Here is a 21,457-nt window from a genome sequence, read left to right on the forward strand (position 1 = left end):
GAAGGCTTTCCTGTTTGATAGGAGATTTGTCTTTGTCTGTATACCTTAAATTATCCACAAAGACATATTATTATTCATGAGAAAAGTCCATTTGGTTCAAGTGCTACCTTTATATTTTCCTGTCATTTTCTACTCCCCTAAAGCAGTTTCCATGCCTTATTTATTCATGTGTTGAGCGAGCTGTGACACCTGGAGATGAGTCCAAGGACAATGTCTCATTAATAAGTCATATTTAATGTCAGGGGGAACAACTGCAACTCTTCAAGGACGCCCGCAATTTTAGGGCAGGAGTCTTAACAGTACAATCTTTTGATCCATGAGAAAGGTGTAAGAAATTGCATGTTTGAAGATACATGTGTTTTATATGGTCCTGACCTAGTTAGACAGCTACTGTTCTCAATGAGCACTTTTATCCACCACCTTCAGCGTGTTTCATTTCTATCTGTATATCAGAGGCTGTAATTTGAATGAATCTGTACATGTATCCATGGTTTAAGTCACTATTTCAAGATTCCACCATCACACATCAACATAAAATGCACACACACCCCTCTGAAAACCTGTCCCTCAGCACCAGCCTCTCCAAGAACAGCTCTGCGGTTGGATGTGACATATTGACAGGCAAGTCTAGATAACCCAGAGGGGGACGGCCCAGGAACTACTCACATACATGCCAGCAAAAATACACACAAACACACATAGATGTCCTTGAAGAAAAGGTAAAGACAACTGACAAGGTGTCTGGTTACAGACCAACAAAATGTCCTGTCTTACCTCTCTACCTTAAAATTCACAAGCAATTAGATACTAAGGTAAGTCTTATTTTTGCACAAAACCCTTAGGAGTAGTATTAGGTGAGATGAAGACTTTAGCAAAGATCAACCTTTACTCCCAGGCTCTGCAAACCTTTCTAAGCAAACTTTGATGGTTGAGCATTTTGCAAATCTTGAGGTCAGACCAAATACAGAGTTGGTAGGCTTGAGATGACACAAATAAGGCTGATAAAGTCATCAAATGAGTGTTCGGATGTAGCTGCTCCAGTATGGAACAAATGACCAGCAGTTCATCCAGACATGCTGAGAGTAAGAGAGGAAGCAGAGTCAGGTGGCAACATGGCAGGAATCGCCAACAGAGTCACATGGACTTGTTTATAGTGTACCAATGACACCAATGACTGATGTGAGTTTGGTTAATCCTACAAAGATGAGGAAATAAACTCATTTAATTAGAATTATAAGTTCACTTCTATGAAACGTTTACTTTAAGACAGTAGAAATGGCAGTTACTGTTCATAGGCTCAACCTCTGAAAACATATCCAATGCAATTTTAAGGCTCCAGGGAATTTACACAGTGCTAATGAAAAAAAAGTAAATCAATATGTCGACCAGTAACAAATTAATGGAATTAATCAGTTCTCAATCAATTCTCTTTGCCTCTTGTTAAAACAAGACATTATTTGAGTATAATGCTACGAAATTATGCCATTAAACACCATTACAGTGACTTATATTGTCTCCATATAAGGTGTACTTACATACAGAATCTAGAGAGAATATGTGTGAAATTATTGTTGTAATTGTCTTATTGCAAGAACAGAAATGGTTGGGTTTTGTTTTACAAAATGCTACTTAAGATGCTTGATGTCAAAACTGCATGAAATGTGCATAAATAGTAGTGATAATTTAAGTATTTCATGTTTCATTTCAAGGATCACACAATTTTATGTCATCAATACTGCAATCAGTAAAAAAACAATAAGATAGTAATATGAACTGAAACCACAATGAAATGAACCCAGAAACACAAGTGTAATACTGACCAGCAGCAAAAAAAAAGAACAACAAACGATTGATTGAAGAAAATCAATTTTCTCAGATGTCTCAGACTGGAGTGTCGTCAGTGGTGATGGAGCTCATTGTGGCTGAAATCCTTGTCTGAGCTGGTTAAGTGTCTCTCTGTCAGTGGCTTTTGTTCTTGTGCAGAAACTTCCACAGAGGTGTCAGAGATCTTTAATAGTCACTGCCATGATTGTGGAAGAGTGTTTCTACAGGGGTATAGCCCAGGAAGCATTATCATCCTAACTTCACTGTGTCAAAATGTCTGAATAACATAGACCAACTCTGACAGACCAAATCAAACATTCATCACTTATGACTGCAGTTGTTTCTCTCTGTAATTCAAGTCTAACATTTGTAAAATTTTATTCGGTTCAGGACCACAAATGAAACAAAGTAAGTAAATCACACAAGAGTTGGACATCCTTCTGAGCAGGACGGACTGCAGTAGCTCTCGGTTTTTTTGAAAGCTTTTCAAAGACTGCAGCTCTTCAGCTTTCATGCAGAATCTGATGCTGCTGTGCTTTGTATCGTTGACACAGTGAATGCTCACAATGTGCAGAGCTTTAACAAGATCGCCTGTGAAGAATTCCTGCCACCCGCAGATCTGATATACTGTAGAATAATATTTCAAGCTGCAGAATTGTTCTGCTCAATAATGTCTGTTCATTAAGATGATTTTTTTTACAGACGCCAGACATAATTTCCTTATTCCAGAAGATATTGCGTTAGCTGACCATAATGAAGAAAAACAGGTTGATAAAAGCGTTCATTGGTATAACTTGTCATGCTTATACTCAAGCCAGACAAAACAGGTGTCTAATGGCTGCGCAGAAGACAATGACGAATTATCCTAGAAAACACCAGTGAGCATGTGAAGACAAGACTGAACTTGTAAAATTAATTTTCACATACACATAGGAAAGAGGAAGAATTCAAATGTACCAAATATTACTAGTTGTGAATTATAAAGTAGGCTATATCCGCTCAATTATTGTACATAAGTACAATTTGAGGTTCTTGTATATAATGCAAGTATTTACTGGACATTTTATGCTTCTTTATATTTCTACTCCACTACATTTCACTGGGCAATTTGGTGCTTTTTACCTCACAACATTCATTTGAGAGATATAGATACTACATGCAGTTAAATAAGGATTTTACAAATAAAAGATATTATCTGCTTATAAAATATGATGTTGCTGATGTTTATAGACTAAAGGAATAGTTTTAGATTTTGGGAAATACACTTTCTTGCCCAGAGTTATGCAAGAAGATCAATAAAATCACTTCCTGGACTCTTGTCGTCACTATGAGGTTACTATGGATCAACAACAACTTGATGTTTTTATACCCCTGTTTTTGAACGGATTAAACAATCAAGTAATAATATCTTAATTAATGAGCTTTAGAGGTGCTGGTAGACACAGATATGGACACAGCCAGACTAGCTGTTTCCAGCCTTTGTGCAAAGCTAAGCTATACAGATTTGAGTGCTATTACTCTTCTCATCTAACTCTTGGCAAGAAAGGGAATAAGCATATGTCCCAAATGTTGAACTATTCCTATAAATTCTGTGGTTAAAATTCGTTCAACCTTGATGAGTTTAAAAAGCTGCTTTCACATTGGAGCATCAGTAATAGTTTTACAATAATGTACATATGATAAATATAACACCCTGAATGTGGCATTTCTGCATAATGAGTATATTTTACACCTCATACTTTTTATGCTTCATGCTAAATATCCAAATACTAAATACAAAATATACCAAAAGTTGCCATAGAGATTCATTAGAAAACAGCACTGACTCAGTGCTGTCAGTACAGCGTAACATAAGGTTTCACATAAATCACATACCGTATAGCATGTTTAGTACATAAGACCTATGTAAAATTATATAACCATCGACTTCAGAAAAGACCAGAGATCATATTGTACAGTACATTGAGACTGACAGGAGTGAGGGTCCTGAGGTTGTAAATCCAGGCTTCTTCTTCTTTCACTGGCAGAAAGTTTGACTCGTTCCTCTCGTCTAGGAAGAGCCACCTTCAACCTTTTCAGTCCCCATGTAGTGAGGAGAGGAGATAGGGTGATTATCCTCAATAAAGTGTGCAGACAGACGATGGGTAACGTTATTACATCTGACAAGCCTACAATGCTCAGCCGTATGTTCTGACAGCAGACATCCTGTACCTGATTACAGAGGAGTCAGTACGCATTTTGTTGCACTCTGTCTGATTCAGGAGTCACCCCGGCCAGATGGCTGTAAAATGAATGGCTGTGACATTCCCACACAGGAGCCCTTAAGGCCTTTGATGTCCAAGAGAGCGTGTCTTCTGTATTCAGGGTCCTCCTGAGTGTTTGCTTGGAGATAAACTGACCAATCACCTGAATTATTTGCTATGTCGAATTTCAACTCCGAGGGGAGAACACGCTGCTTTGGGAGAATAAGGCGCACAGTCAAACAATCATCAGACACAGTAAAGGAGAGCAGTGAAGAGTTGAGGTGGTCACAGTGGTGTCACCAGTGAATCAGCTACTTCCACAACAAACAAGGCTTCTTGGAAGCACTTTGTCGCCTTGTAGCTTCTGAGACTTGCATTCATATACCACAAGCCTAAATGAAAATGACATAGTGTCTCTCAGATAATAATAATTTAGTGTCACTACTGACAGTGAGGAACATAAAGGCAGCTCGGCCAAGAGGACGAACAGGCTGTTTACACTGGGGTATAGCTGGAAAAATGAAAAGAAGCATCCAAGAGATCCTTGGCAAAAATTTCCCCTCATTTGGTGTGTTGATGATGGTAGTATAGAGAGCGCTGTCTAACATCTCAGTTCAAAACCCACCATGGGTGTTCAGTGGAGGCCATCATCAAACCAACAGGCCTTTTTCACAGAAGACATTTTTGACATGTCACAGCAGGAAAAGCACAGGTGTGAGTAATAAAATGAGTGATGGCTGATGGCTTCCATTTAACTGCTTCAGTTTCAGGGTCCTGCTATTAATCGTTAATGTTATTAGAAACATCTGTGCCTTTACAATTATGAAAAGAGCCTCTTAGTGGCCCCTCATGCCCTGTATGGAGGCAAATGCATTTGTTATGTTTCTCCACTCATTCATTCAGGTTTTTATGTTAATTCCCATCTGTGTGCTCTATATTCTCAGATGAAGTATTCAAGTGTTTATGTTAGAGAACTGGAAATAGACATAGACACTGTGTTATTATATGTTTTTGTGATGAAACATTTTTGCCATTGAGGGCTGATGTTCACTTTTTTGACAAGCTGTTGGCATATACTGTAGTTTCTGTTTATAATAAGTTTAGGTGTGGTATTAGAATATTTTACAGCATATGAGTCACATCTCAGGAGAAGAGGAAACACGTGAGGGAAAAGCCCGTCAGTGTGCCTGCAGACACAGAGATCAGATTAGCTGGTTACCCTCTGATCCCCTATAACGCTCAATTCTCGGTGCATTTTCACAAAGAGGATTTATTGTTGTTACTGAAAAACTGAAATATGATATTGTCAATATTTCAAGATAAATGGGTATGTGCTACTTTACTGGACAGTAATATTTCAACACTTAATTATTTTAATCAAAATAAACGATTATTTTGTTATTATGCAACAAGTAGAATAAATGCAAAGTGATATAATGACAGTTTTGTATAAATGCAGTAACATTTACAGCAAACCCAAACAACTAGCAGCTGATACAGTACCAGAGTGCCGGTAATGTGTAAAATCTTTTTCTCTATGGTCTAAGTATAATAACCAGGCAATTGTTCAGTTTTGTTCTTCAGTTTTTGACTTTTTATTCCTGCCTTACATCTTGTAAGGATTACAAAACATCTGTATTTTTTAATCGGCTGTAGTCTAAATCTCTATCATTACCAGTATGTATTACAGCAGCGAGTCTTAGACATCAGCTTGAAGGCAGAACTCAGAGGACGTGACTCCAGAACAGGAGTCATATAGTATATAGTGTATAAAAGTATATATAGTATAGTTCAGAAGTTGCTCTTTGTTATTTTATTTAACAGGCAAGTCAACTAAAAACACTAAAGATAGAGAAGAAAGAAGAAAAAATCAATTTGCCTCAGCTTGACTGGATTTCAACAAGTAAAAGCAGATTTCTTTCCTTTTATTTGCTCAACAAATACACATACAAGTGTTTTCAGGTCACCACACACTATATAGAAGTCATATAAAGCCACAACATTACCTTATGGTCAATATGCTCTGTCCTAAGCCAGGGAGGCTTCTTGGATATAGGGATGTGTCACATAGAGCTTGGTAGCTATGGAGTAAAAATGATGATCCTATCACTGATGACAAACATGGAATCCATTTCCAATCTCAGATTAAGGTTATGAATCCCTTTTCCCCCAAACAAACCACCATTACACACACACTGAGACCACCATCAGATGATTCGATAGCACGGTGCTGTGAAATCTGTGCTGCGTTCAGAGATGTTTTTGAAGATCTCCCTCCTTCCCAACAACCTGCAGAGCTTCTGGGCTTCAGGATGAAACCAGCTGAGCCACAGAGGTAGATTGCTACTTCAGATGGCAAAGCTAAAGGTCATGGTTGAAATGCTCTTACTTTGGTTTAAGGAGCCACAGAAGGCCTGTGTAGCAGTGCTGGCACAATGTTGATGCTTGCTTAAATATAAATCTAAAACCTTGACTTTTAAGATAGATTTTTCAGACAAAAGATTTTTAAATTATTTAGAAAACATATTACTCCATGTAATCATTTTCATGTTATTTACATCTTTGTATGTGGGTGACAATGGTTTATTATCCATGTATATAGTTTATTATCTATATATACTGAATTCTAGATTGAGAACTGGATCAAGTGCCGTCGCCTGCCACCATGATGTTCAGTGATCTCATCTTTGTACTCGTCTCAAAGGCTCTGACATGTGGGAAGGGAAGCAAATGTGAAGCGGCATCCATCCAGAATTCATGACATTTTCAATAAAGAAACCCTGTAGTGACTGAGAGGAGACTGAAACATCTCAATATCCTCTTGGCACCTCTCACATTTAAAATTGATTGCGAGATGAGCTGTTCGCCACACTTGCCTGACCTCTGTCATTTAAAAAAAAAAACTTTTTAAAAGTCTCTACTTTGAGGAAGTATAACGAGGTCACATTATGATAATTTAAGAGGGAAAAAAACTAAAAAAATAAGTTCCTTTTCAGTCCAATTTCCCACCCTGTTTCACTTATGGCAACACAAATACAAATTTTTCTTCACATCATCGGCCAGGTTTCCAAGCATACGAAATTCAGCATTTAATACAACTTTTGCAAGTGCTGCTTTCTGGGTTGGGGGGCAGTGATATAGCCTATTCAGTTCGTGGGTAATTCCACTATTGTAATCTCCTTGAAGGCAATCCCCTCTTCAAGCAGTATGCAAGCGGCTGACTGCTTCTAAAAGATGAGCTATGATGACACCAAGTGGACAAAATACCTCACATCAGCTGTGTGGAGTCAAGTCTTGAACCCTATAGACTTTTTCCCCATAGGTGCGAAGGAAGAAGTGTTTCTTTTTTCCCAAGCATCTTTCTATTTTTGTCTGTGACCTCATTCATAACCAATGAGACAGTTTGGTCAGCTGTTTATTTTCTGAGCTGTGATTTTGGCCCCAACCAGCAGGATATGACAGAGCTGGATTACCCAATCAACTCTTCCCTCAACATCTGGGTGCAAGATGCCCCACCAGATGAGCCGTGTCTTCCCTCCTGTCACCTTTTCATCGTTTGTTTTTTTTTCTCCTCTTCACATGCATTCCTTTCTACTTTCCTCTACTATCTCCTACATGTCCTCCTTTTTTCCTGCTTCTCTTGACTTTCTTCCTTTGGCAGTGAACTCTCCAAATCCTTTTGTATGATGAAGCAGTCCACAAATACAGTATCTACTGCTTACACTATCAATACAGTAAGATATGGGATAAATTACAATTAAAGAATAAATGAAAAAGCTTAGCTTACAAAACTACTGCTAATATGAGGACATGAGGTTACAAAAACATTACAAAATCTTAGTTAATTCTCTTACAGAAAGACAATTCATAGACAAAATTGTCAAGTTGACATGAGTGGAAAATTCTTATGTGTATATGTACAAGACTGACAGTCTGCAGCCATGCTAGGAGCCCTGTAAGGCTGTAGACCGCAATGTTTCAAGGTGAATGCTAGCATAATTTTGACTGGATAACAGTGCTAGATGGAAAGTTGGGGGATTACAAGAATTATTTCAATTCATCCTATAGGGGACATGAATGTTTGTGCCAAGTTTTATGGCTATACATTCAAAATTTGTTGAGATATTTCAGTCAGACCATCAGATTTACATTGGAGCCATGCGGCTAACATGGCTAAAAACAGCTATCCAAATAGCACATGTGGTTTAAAGTTTCAGAAAAACATGTAGTCAGATATTCTTTTGAGTTGTTAATTTCTTTAGTAATGTTAGTTGTATGAAGAGTAACAGGTTTACAGGCAACACTTTGCCTACACAGCAGGACTTTACAGACAGAGCTGCTCACATTCCTCCAGGATCTGTTTTATCTTGTTGTTCTCTCAAAGTCTTATCCCTTGTTCCTACATACCAGCTCCTCCTGGATCTCAGTCCAGACATTTCCTGTCCCCCAGGGATCAGGGCAGCATCTCATCTGTATGTGAGTGCAAGTGTATTACAATAGTGATGTGCACAGAATCTCTGGGGCTCAAGTTAACAGGGATGAGAGAGTTTGGAGTTTTAGGTTGTGACAGGCAGGCGCAGACCCCCCTCCTCACCTTCATTCCAGTCCACATTTCATTATGACAGGAATCCTAAATCATACAAAGGCCTCGGGGACCATGCAGTCCAGCAGGAGGGATGAGTGAGTGAGGATCTGGTCATGATCAGAGGAAATGCTTGTGTGTGTCAGAAAGGAAGAAACTAAGGCTGTCCTCTTCATCATTCATCCTCAGCTCTGGAAGATACATCAGCTTTACGATCCCATCACTCTTTGTTTTTATTGATTTTAAACTAATTTCCTTTCAATTTTATTTCTTTATTTTTTCCTTTTGTCATAACAATGTCCTTTTGAAATCTTGAAAAATGTGTTCTTACATGCAGTAGGCTCACTTTCAAACTTACAATGCCTTTTTGATAGCGGAAGAAAGTTTTGATAAATTTGTAAAAAAGAACGTCAAAGGGAACCTGCCAAACTAATTTAAGCCATCTTAAAACAGGGAAGGACAAAAAAATATGCATCTTGTGCAATACTGAATATATTTTATTTCTGACTACACTTTCCTGGCTACTATGTAAAACTTCCACTTGCTCTCTGCTCCAAATACTGAATTTTTAAAACCTTAAATAATCGCCATGTTAATCAACTATTTGCATCTTCTGCAATTTAAAGCCAGAGGGAGAAAGAATGTATACAATTCCCAGTCTAGTTCACACATATGTTACACACATATGTTTACAGTAACTCCACCACACTCTATCTCCAAGAGGCCCAGGCCCCCTGCTTGGGGAGCGGCAGCCTGGAGAAAAAGAGGGTAAAGGCACAGATATTGAGCAAGTAAGAGGGGTCTGATCAGAAGCCAGTATTGGCACTGCTCCCCTCCCCAGCCGGACCTCAAGCGTGTGGGCCCTTGGCGGGCAGATAGACAGCCGGTTCTGGGACTTGGAGGAGGAAGAGCAGCCAGCTGGAGCAGTAACAGAGTGGTATTGTGAGCTGACTGACTGACTGACGCCTCAGCGGAACAGAGACGCAGGCTGCCGGGGTGGCCTCTTTCTGGGGCCCCTCTGTGCTGATGCGCTGCTTGAAGTGGGTCAGACAGACACAAGAGCACAGTGGAGAGCAATCAGAGGGGTGTACGCTCAGCAGAGCTCCAAGACAAAGAGGCATCTAAACAGGGGAGCTTGTGTACAGTGAGCTGGAAGAGACAGGGGCAGAAGGTTTTGTTGACGTTGTGTTATAAAACCTCCAGAGCAGAGATGATTATCAGTATTGTGGTCAAATTATGGTTGTGGTTGACTGTACAAGACTCCAAATTCTGTTCAACAACAGAACAATGTTGCTTGTGTTTTAATATAAACCATTGCCAACCTGGTGGATAAAGATAAAAAATGAAATCTGCTATGTACACATACATGTTCACTTGGTGTAAAAATTTCATCAAGGTGCTTAAATGTCACCTGTTTTTTGTCCCCTGGATGTAATAGCAGAACAATCTGTTTCCCTCCTGCCATATACAAAATGATGATTATCATCATGAGGAGTTAGACTGTTAAAGTCCAGATTAAACTTCCGGATCATGACAGATTTCCGAGCAAAACAGGATAGACTGGCAGGACATAACATTGGGAGGAATTTTATTTGAATGTTGAAAAGTGAGCATGTCATAATGAATCTTAGCTCTGTGCCACTAAAAGTTGAAGACTGATTGATTGGTGGATGTCATGATATTATTGGCTGAAATTGGTTCAAGCCTACGTAATCATGTTATGTTTTGTTTTACAGGAAGATGGTTGGATTTTGGTTGGATTTTGATATAAGAAATTGATTTTTTTGGCTTATCTTGTTAAACAGGTGCACAATATGACCAATGATGTGATCTAAAAGGATTAAAAAGCCATTTTTCATTTCATCTCAATTTGAATGACAACATGATAAGGCCTCTTTGAAAAAAAATGTTCAAAGCAGAGGCTGTTGCTGTAGTTTCCAGAGGGAGGCAGTGTTCTCATTCAGCGCACATAAACATTCTTCACAGCATCCATTTTGCCTCCAATTCTCTGCAGCTCTTAAACTGTAAAATGATCGCCAGCCATAGAAGCAGCGAGCTGCTAGTTATCTTGTTATTGATGTGGGCACTGTGAGGAGAAAGGACTGCCACGTTCTGGTGGGCGAGAGGCCGGAGCACAACAACACAATAAAAGAAAGATGGAATGCCAGGAATGGGAGAGTAAAACCTCCCTCAGAGAACAGACAAAGCTGTGGCTGTGTCACACTTAAAACCTGGAGCATGTTTGGAAATACCATAAAGTTGAGCTGTTCAGGGGGTTTTGACCACACGCGGTGAAGCAGTTATCAACTACAATGGATGTTCAAACCTGGTCACAATTCAGCCTGAAAATTATTTCAAATATTTCAACCCCACCTACACTTGGCATCTACTATAATCCTATGAAAAAAAAAAAGAATGAATAGCTTGTGTGTTATACATCCAAACATTTCTTAAAGCACACACGACACACTGAGGGTTTTACAAAACTACCTCAAATACTTTGAGAATCACACTCCAGTATGCAGCAATGTGTGTGTTTGGTGGTTATGCTTTACATCTGTCTTGGCAGCCTGTCAAGAGCATCATCTGGTTACCAATTCTGTTTGTTCTGAAACTGAACATGCTTTGTATTTATCCTCCCACACACGACCACAGCAGGGAATCCAATAAGTTAAAATCAAGCAGAGTTTAACGAGTAAAAACCTCTTTTAGCCAGGATCTGCTGACATGCGGTGGAGAAGGAGAGATAGAGAGAGAGACTGATGAATGTATTTTGAGACAAAACAGACCACACCGTCACATGACTGGTCTTGGTAAATACTTTATATGCAATTGTTTCTTGATCTTTGCAAACACTGTATAGAAAACACTTAAGGTAACATTTTTTCAAACATTTAAAGCGCGCCTGAGCTTTCAGACAGACATGACACAGTAATCTACAGCTTTATAAACATTCTCTCCCTCTGGCCTGTCCATTCACATACACACACACACACACACACACACACACACACACACACCTCACCACACTTCCCGCCACATACAATCCCTTCCACACACACACGCGCGCATCGCTATCAGGCTCTCCACTTATTATTCACAGTAGGCTTTATAACACTGTTTCTGTATCGTATGATGGTTCTCAATCAACATATTTTTTATTATTTAAAATAGCTATCAACATTTATGCTGTAATATTTGGAAAGTGATACATTTGTATTTACATAAGCTTATTGAGCGGGATTCAAATACAATGTGTGTGTACATATGTATAATCGTATGCAGGTGTGTGTGTGTGTTTGAGTCAATGGTCGATTTCCGCCGATAGCTGTTCAACACAGTCCAGTTAGAAAAGAAGAGAGTGGCGTGGAGCTCTGATGTGTTTTCTGCCCCTCAGTCGCTGAGAGAGACGATGCAGGGAAGCAAGGGGAAGCTCCCTTACAGCTATCTGTGATAGCACGAGGAGAGTACGGGAGACAGAAGTGACCGGAGATGGTGCGCGGCACGTTGGACTCATCATACATTCAGCAGAGGCCAGGAGGCGTCAGTTGTTATCTTGGACGGCTGTGATTTAGGGTCCTACTACAACCTCGCGCTGAGTGACTGGCACATTCAGACTCTCACACTCATGTAGACTTTTTTTCATTTTTTACGAGATTAAAAGTAAGAAAACGTGGCAAATGGGCATAATACCGTGTCTGATTTTAAAACGCCTCCATAAGCATCAAAAACGGATGCTTCCAGGGCGAGAAGTCTTCACTTCCAGCTAGTCATACGATATCCCCCTTCCTCCTCCTACTAATCCACACCTTTTCTCTTTCACACATAGAGATGCAAGCACTCGTGTACATTCATATACACAAAAAGTACAGAAGCAATTACACCTACATACACACACAGAAAAACAACAACAAAAAAAAAAAGGTTTGCACACACATATGGCCACACGTACACATTGGGACCTGGGTAAGAGACCAAACTAATGTGAGAGGAAAGTGAGGCACATAATCTGACAGGCAAAATACAGCCTGAATTTTGGTATACTCAAAACAGAAGTCAGATGTGGATGATTAAGGTGTTGCAGGCTTTCAGCCTTTCGCGAGAACTTCTAAAATGTAACATCTACTTAGCACCTATACCCTTCCAGGTGCCTTAATCTGAATCTTTAAGTACCTATTAAACAGAGACAGAGGTAGAAACTCTGGCTCCATTGTCCACATGAGTAAAAGCCATATTGGCAAATCGTTTTGGGGTTCAACTTGGACTAAGGTACCATCGTGATGACATGAGTAGTGCTTCAAAGGCTTAGCTTTTCTTTCACATCCTCATTTGCTATTACCAAGGTCAAAGGCATTGTAACAGAGATCCACATAATTAAACATTTAAAGAATTTATGTGCTCCAACAGTCTCATAAACTCTGGGTTGGGACCCAAAATAAGTCACAGGCCTATTTCTGCTGGGTCCCTAAATGGCAAGAGTAGCAACAGATTTTTCATGAGTTGGGGTCTGAAGAAAAGGGACTGCATTTTGTTGTTCCCTTGATGAGAAAAGCTTAAGAACCACAAACAGTGTCTCCTCTGGGTGCAGGAGTGACAGTGGTGGGAAATGGATATGTCTAGTCAATCTCTTGAGGGCGTTTACAGAGGTGCTTGAGAGGCCCCCTGTGGGTCTTTGAGGGCCATTCATTAAAAGTGGCAGCACTTTTCTATCCCTGTATTTAATATATGTCTTTTGTCTTTTACTTTCCCTTTATTTAAAAGCTATGTCATCATCCTGGGCGTGTTGGTTAACGGGGTAAGTTAATTTTGTTCCAAATTGATAACAGAAAGAGGGACAGTAGGGAGAATGAGAGAGAGCAGGTAATCTGTCCATCCTTCCAGTCACCCCTCGCTTTGTTAGGATGGGTGTTCAGGGGTTTAGGCGAGTGTCAGTTCAACCGTCGTCTGGGGTCGAGTCTTCAGGGGTGGATGAGTCCTCGGCGAAGTCGTCCGACGAGCCTCTCTTGTGGATGCGGCCGTCGCTGCGCATGCTGTGGAAAGTCTTGCGGAAAGCCTCCATCATCGAGTGCGCCAGCTTCTTAGCCTCCAGCTTGCTCTCGCACTCCACGGCGTGGCAGTCCATCTGGAAGGACAGGTCGTCGTTGATCTCCCGGTAGATCCAGGCAAACACGTTGGGTCTGACGCTGTGGTCGGCTGTGCAATAGGCGATGCGCGCCACTTGGTAGGTGTCCATGGTTACTGAGGCCTCGCCGTGCTCATCCAGGTGGTGAAGACGCACCTGGAATGGCCGAATCTCCAGCAGAGAGTTGCCCGCGGGGCAGGTGCCATGCTGCTGGGTCAGGGCACGGCGCTCTACCAGACCGACCACCGCCGACTCTGTGCAGCCAGACAGGAACTGGGTCCCAAAGATGGTCACCTTGCCCAGGTAGGTCACCTGCAGGAAATGAGACACACACACAGATACTATTAGACTCGCATAAAAAAGGTTTCTTTTTCCACTAGGACAACCTATAACGACCATAAATACGCAATTGGCCACTGATACACCACTACCCTTTCAACAGAGTCACAGCTGTAAATGGAAAAAACAACAGGAAAGGGATTCAAAAACACCATAAAAATGTCAAAAGATCATATATCTTGTAAAAAAACCCTGCTCCTCGGATGAAACGTTCCCTTTCATACTGAGAGATTCCTCCAGGAAAGTGTCAAGAAGATTCACGTGAAACATTTGTGACCTGAAAAAGGAGCATCCGCAGAACATTGGACGGTTCTACAAAGAACTTATGTGTTTGTGTTCAGCTTTAACACCAGGATACTACAGGTCCCTTGCTGAGTCACTGTCATGATGTAAGAACATTGTTATCAGGGTAAAAGATGGTCCAACTCACTACTTAATGGGTCTTTATCTCTTTCTAGTGGAGTGTACACAAAGTGTCTAGCAGAGGTAAAACAGAGCCAAAACATTATTTTTAAAAAGCAAAGTTGGGCCAAATTTTTTATTTTGAAATCACCTCCAGACGTTTTCAATATCAAAAACATTCTTTGTAAAAGGTACTGAAAGGTCATCAATGTGGGGCAAAAGTGTAATAATAACATTCCACTGTCAGTTAATGAATTTAATGTTCAGTATACCTCTTTAGGTTAATTAACCCCAAAAACTGGGGTGCCTTAAGTCTCTCTGCATAGAGGAAGATGTGTTTTAAGAGCTAGTGGTGGTGATAAAAGGCTCTACTAATTTTCTGTGGTAACCGTGCTGACATGCTGACGGTTGTGTGTTCTTTCCCAAAGAGAGAAAACACTATGTTGAGCTGTGGCTGCAACAAGGACCATAGAATACCATAGTAATGACACCGCATACCAGCAGAGCGATAGACTGAGGAGATGGAGAGGGATAAGGGGAGAGAGAGAGCTAAGACGTGAACAAAGCTGGAGTTTTCAGGGGGAACGTGGCCAATTGCAGAGCGGTCCAGGAATAATGGCTGACTTGTGTGCTTTCTCTACATGGTGTTCTTTATGGCTTTATAAAAATACACAGAGGAGGAGCCTGCTACGAGTCAAACACTCAAAAGAGTTTTCACTCCTGTCTGTGTTTATACTGGGGCAGGGGAATACTCCTCTCTCAAGAGTTCATTACAGCTGGCTTATTTGCAGCACACATTTGACACATGGCTGCAGATAGGTGCAATGATAAGTGTGAATAGATAACTGAACATCAAGCAAAGACGTGTATTATATAAGTATATAGATGTGACCTGCAATTGTGGATTTAATATCAAGCCAGTCTGTGGTCAATCACACTTTCCCCTAAAGAGATTTCATTAATATTTTATCTTCAAGTATTTCCAATTCTTACATTTTATCATTCTGATAACAGCAAATCAACACATACCAATGTCAGACTGACACAGAACACCAGAAACATGACAGAAAGCAGACACCAGTGTCCTATTTTATTTATCATATGATCTGACTGCTTCTCTTCTTTCACAAGTTTTGTTTAGTCTGCAACCATCATGTCTACCTTTCTCTGCCGTGATTCTGACTGAATGGGATCTTTCAGAGTGCGCATGTAGAACAATCAGCCAGTCACTGGCTCTCTGAGTCCGCCAGCCTCTCGGTTAGATGGGCAGTTAGACTTGCGTAGGATAGGAGTAGCATTTACCAAAAAGCTACAGATGAAGCTACCCTTTAGTTAGGGTAAAACGTTGTAACGTGCCAAATTCTTTTGTCAAATCATGTATTGTACGTAATCCAACAGTTGTGGAGCCCAAAAGAGTTCTTTCCATCCTTAATTACACACAAACACATGCATGTTAGAAGTAGAAAATCATATTAAAATTCAACATTTTGGAAAACGCACTTATTTGTTCTCTTTATAACAGTGAGATGAGAAGGGAGATATCAATATCATGTTTGAGAGGGGTATCAATGTTCTCATCTCACTCTCATAAAGAAAACTAATAAATTCCCCAAACTTGCTGAAGTATTCCTTTGAATCAATTGAAGGATGTTTCCGATATAGCTCCCTTTTATAAACAAGACACATTTATGAAATATAAGACGGCAACATAAATATCCTGCAAACAAAAAGTGAGCAACTCATGCTACAAATTTAATGATAAAATCAGAGATACGTCTCCAATGTGGGCAATAACACTCTCCTAGTTTTCTAGAAGGCAAAACAATGTAGAAAGATATATAAAAATATTGCATGTGGCAGTCAAGCCGACTGGTGAATGATACTATTAAAAAAAACTATCAGAAAGATCCGTATTGAAGCTTACTCAAAAGTATTATCCGTGGTATCTGCTCCAAATATAAAACACCAGTATCCTACCACTATGGTGGATGGTGGTGGCCCCTGAAATACCGCGACTGCAGCGTGACATGACATTGATTCCCAGTTTCCTGTATGCAACAGTAACAGATCCAGTCAGGGAAAGCAGCTGCCTCCTCATGCCTGGTTTTCATAAGCGGCGACCGCTGGGTGGGACATGCAGCCTTTGACCGGATCCATCATTCAGCTGAGTACCACAGATCTGCAGGAGCAGCCTGGAGGCAGGGTGGTTTGCTAGTCGACCACACTGACACCCTATCGCAGCCAAAAGGCGGTCAGTCACTCAGCCAGCCAACAAATCCAAAGACCGCGCCAAAATACATCAACCATCCAAAGTGTGCTATTTCTATGTTGAACAGCAATAAAGAGTCGTTATAGACTTCTTTTCTTTGTCTCTCCTATTTTGATATCGAATTACTTGTTTAAACTTTGATCGTTTCTTCTAAATGGCCGGCTTCCTAGTTGAATGAGGTCAAACTGCTTTGCCAGGTTTAATTTTCTTGGAGCATCTGGGTGTTGGCCAAAACACTGAGAGGCAGCTAATGTCTTCTCTCTATCTATAGGCTACATGTCGGCATTACTCTTCATCTTTGTTGATGCTTTGTTCGTTTCTGCTCAGAAAGTGATGTAATTAATGTGCCTGCAAATAGTTCACAACTCAGGAGGAGAGGATTTCATTTTGCCCCAACTAATCAATAGTTACTGCCAACGTTAATTGATTTTAAACTTGACAATAGTCACACAAAGTTAAAAAGCTTCCTCTGTTTACATGGAAGAGGTGTTAAAGAGAGGGAAAGGGGAAAGAGAGAAGTATTGTAGAAAGAACAAGAAAGGGCAGGTAGAAAAGCAATCATCTTCATTTGAGGTAAACAAAATTAAATTGCTATAATTGGTATAATACAAAACACAGGATTTACTGAGTAAACTGTTGGCACGTCGTCAGAGTTTGCATGTCTGGCCATGCATGTCTTTGAACTATTTGGGCTGATTGTTAAATTTCTCTCTGAGTTTGAACTTCTTTCCAACTGCAATGCTTCATCACTCACTGACTGGAACTGAAGATCTGGAACTTTTCTCTGTTGTGAGCCAGACAAGTGGAGTGAACACAGACCAGACCAACAAGTATGTGACAACAGGTGTGTGTGTGTGTGTGTGTGTGTGTGTGTCTGTATGTCTGACCAAACATTTGAGTTTGTTTCTTTAGCTGAAGAGGAAATTGTTGAATTTCTTGAGCAGGAAAGATGACAAATAAAAACTGTTTATAGGGCCTTGTTCATAAAAAAACAGATACACCACTAAAACTTGGATGTTTTTTTTTTATCTGCAGTAGTTGAATAACCCGTTTCAAATGCAACATTTTTCCTCCTGGGCTTAGACAACACTGACCCCATTTACACTTGGTATTAAAATGTGGTCTAGGTGAATATAGCATCTGTATAAGGAACGCTGAATGTTTGTGCATTCATGAACACGCAGTCACACTGAATGCAAAACTAAATGTGGATTTTATGCCACATAAGTCCTAGCAGGCAAGGCTGCTAATAGCAATGTCATAAAAAAATGAATAAAACCTTCAGAGGATGCTAGTATTTCGATATAAACACATCACAAAACATGAGACGCTGTTAGACTGAACTCAGTAAATGACAGTGATCAACTGCACGATCCTCCCCATCAGGCTCGCTTTGCGGTAACTAATCATAGTTGCATGTTGGAATATCAAAACCATTTTTTCCAGTCCAAGACACTGAAGGCAAATTATTCATTGTGTCACATATGAGGGATGCATCTGAGGACCATGTGTGTTTGAATGGAGTCACAAATAATTCACACAATATATAGCGTAAAACAGAAATTTTAAAAAGGGGACATATCATGCACATTTCCAGGTCTATATTTATATACTGGGGCTCTAGTGGTATATCAGACAGGCTAAATTAAAGCTCTACATCATCTAATGCTAGCCAGCGGTTATACATAACATTTGTTAGCCTAGCACTAGCTAATGTTAACTAGCTTAGGTAATGTTAAAACTCAAACTCATAACAATCTGGAATTGCGCATCATAATTGGTTTCGGCCTCTCCTGACTGACAGTTATTTGTTAGCTAAATTCACTAATTGTGTTGAGCTAGTTAGTTAGTTAGCTAACTCCCTAAGACCTAGCCTGCTAGATACCTAACCTGTGGAAGCAGGTGGTAATTCTGCTGGTGTCCTTGTTGTTTCACCTGCCGGCTCTGCTACTAGTCCTGCTGCTGGAGGGGTTTTTTCAGTCGTCTCGACCTCAGGGCTTGCAGCTTTGAAATATCCAGTTAGCTTGGTGATTTGTCTTAACAGCTGTGACTCCCGCTGCCCTTTCTGTCTTTGATATCTGGGTTTTTGAGCTACGCTTTCACATTTTTTTTCCAGACATTTTTGCAAACGTGGCTTTTGAAGTAAACTTCTACTCAAGCCAGGAAACTGCCATACGTATAAACAGTTGAAGAACAGCAACTCATTCAATGGACGATCAAGACAGGCAGGTCATACATTTACCGATCACAGGGGCTTTAATTTATTTTTCAGGGTATCAACCTCTCTTCTCCCTAGTGAATTTTATTTTATTTATTTTTTTCCTGAGCCTCATGGGCTCTTTCGCGTCGTCAGGCCCCAAGGCTGGAGCCCTGGTAAGCAAGTGCATTAAAACAGCGTGGTCTGGAAGCAGGCAGCTTGCAGAGGTGGACTCGAGACAAGTTACCGGGTGACTTTAACAGCTGCAATATGTGTGTGTGTTTATCTGTGTCTCTTTCTGAGAGAGTGTGAGTTTATCAGGACCGTCTCCAAAGATACATATCATGGGTTATGACTGGAACAACGAAGAGACACACTGACTCAATGATCGTAAATTCTGCAGATGGAGAAGAGACCTGATGCAGGTTGGACTCACTGACAGTGCAGAAATTAGACGCTTTCTGACTCTCCAAGCCAAACTTTTGAGACTTGTGGGGCTGCTCTGTATGAAGAAAACCACTTGCGGTATGTGCGTGTCACTAGACTTTCTACACATCATCAAGCCCTGTATAAAATTGATACATCAATCCGTCCATCCCAGACCAGAACACATCTGCTGTCCTGTGCTCTGGCTGCCTGCTCACCAGTCGTCTAAGTGCTGGCATGTCAGGCAGGCATCTTAAATCATTCCAGAGATCTACAGAGTCCTCCCCTTTGTTTCAACTTTCCATGTGTTTCTCCTCCACTCTGAAACCCTGTTGTCTACTTTTCGCTTAACTTCACTTTCTCCTCTCTTTTTTACTTCCCTGCACACATCATCAGTCCCCCCCGCCCCCACTTTCACCTCTCGTCTATCCTCACATCCCCTCTACTGTTCTGTTCAGTGCTCCCTTCTATGGCTAATTGTTAATTGTTCCATACCGTCAAACTGAAGATATTGATTCCATGTGAAGTGATACACAGACAGAAATAAAGATCCGTGAGAGGAGCGAAGGCCTTGGGGGCTGCAAAGAAGGAATGCTACAGCACAGAGAGAAATGGAGCAAACATTGACAGAAAAAACAGACAGAGGCTGAAGAAAACTATGAGGAACAAGGGAAAAAAGTAAAGGTTGAAATGTAAACTATCCACTGGACTTCTTCAGACAAGAGACTAAATATATGTGTGTGCGCATTTGTGTATTTTTAATGCAAGTAGATACTGCAGCTATAGGACGCATTACATTTGTACTGTACCTGCTTTGTGGGAGAGACAAAAATCAAAGAAAGGCATGTGAGAGTGTTTGTGAGTATGACAGAGAGAGGGGAGGAGCATGGTTAAACATTTGCATGTGTGGTGAGACATGTGGCCACCATTACTGACTCTTGGTTTATGGAAGACATTGTCCTTTCCTATTCTCTCTCTCTCTTTCTTTCACGTACGCATGGGAAAACACACACTTGGAAAGATTAGCATTCAGATATCTCAAACTTTTAGCTCAGTGGTTCCCAACATGGGGGTTGGGACACTCCAGGGGGTCTTAAGATAAATCTGAGGGGTCACAAAATGTTTAAAGGGATAATTAAGACAGATGGCTTACAGCCATGTTAGCGGCTGACAACCCTTGGATGGTTAACGCTAGATTAAAAGTTAAGGGATCATCAAAGTTATTACAATTCATCTTTGACCGACCGACCGCGTTGCCATTTCGAGAGCCACGCCACTAGTTGGGCTGAGCGATATGGACAAAATCAAATATCACAATATTTTTGACCAAATACCTCAATTTTGATATTATGACAATATTGTAGGGATGACTATTGGTGCTTTCACAAAATATTTACACAATGAGATTTTTGATAACTGATTACCAGTAATGTGGATACAACGAGTAAGTGGGTAAAGGGAAATAGTATAACAGCTAGAACAGTCTTGTAAGTTCAGAAAATTATATCACTTTACTGTAATGCAGCCTTTAAACCCAGGAAAAGACAACGCTTATGCCATATCATGATATAACAATATCCAAAATCTAAGATGATATCTAGTCATATCACAGTATCGATAAAATATTGATATATATTACCCAGCCCTAGCCACTAGTATTTCTGTTGCTCTAATTTTTGCTTTTTTTTCTTGTCTAGCTATTTCTACCTCTTTCGGGCCTCCAAATTCATTCTGATGACATGATGTGACAAGGAAAAATCACTTTTTGGTTCAAGTGCTCATAACTTATATCCTCACTGAGGCCATGATGTGATTTGGTGTCACAAGAACATACTGTCTCATTCTGAGCGGTCAAAAACTAAAACAGTTGCAAATCACTGCTCTGCTTCCCAACGTCTTGGTTTATCTGTGCTTAAGGACACATATAGCAATTATTAGCCATGTTGTGCAAATATGTGCATGCTGGCTTCAGCTATGTCTCCACATGTTTACAACAAACACTATTACTTATTAAAAACATATAATGAAGCACATACATGCCAACACTGTCACT

At 40.4% G+C, this 21,457-nt stretch overlaps 1 protein-coding gene across 1 annotated transcript in view; it reads right to left on the minus strand.

Annotated features, from left to right (window-relative positions):
* Positions 1–11,454: 11,454 nt before the first annotated feature.
* Positions 11,455–21,457, minus strand: part of pid1 (phosphotyrosine interaction domain containing 1) — a 30,967-nt gene continuing 20,964 nt past the window's right edge. Inside the window, exon 3 of the mRNA XM_042414093.1 lies at positions 11,455–14,083. Within this exon, the coding sequence (XP_042270027.1) occupies positions 13,583–14,083 (501 nt within the window). The 3' untranslated portion in view covers positions 11,455–13,582. The remainder of the gene's footprint in view (positions 14,084–21,457) is intronic.

Source organism: Thunnus maccoyii, chromosome 6, assembly GCF_910596095.1.
Source record: "Thunnus maccoyii chromosome 6, fThuMac1.1, whole genome shotgun sequence".
NCBI classification, from domain to species: domain Eukaryota; kingdom Metazoa; phylum Chordata; class Actinopteri; order Scombriformes; family Scombridae; genus Thunnus; species Thunnus maccoyii.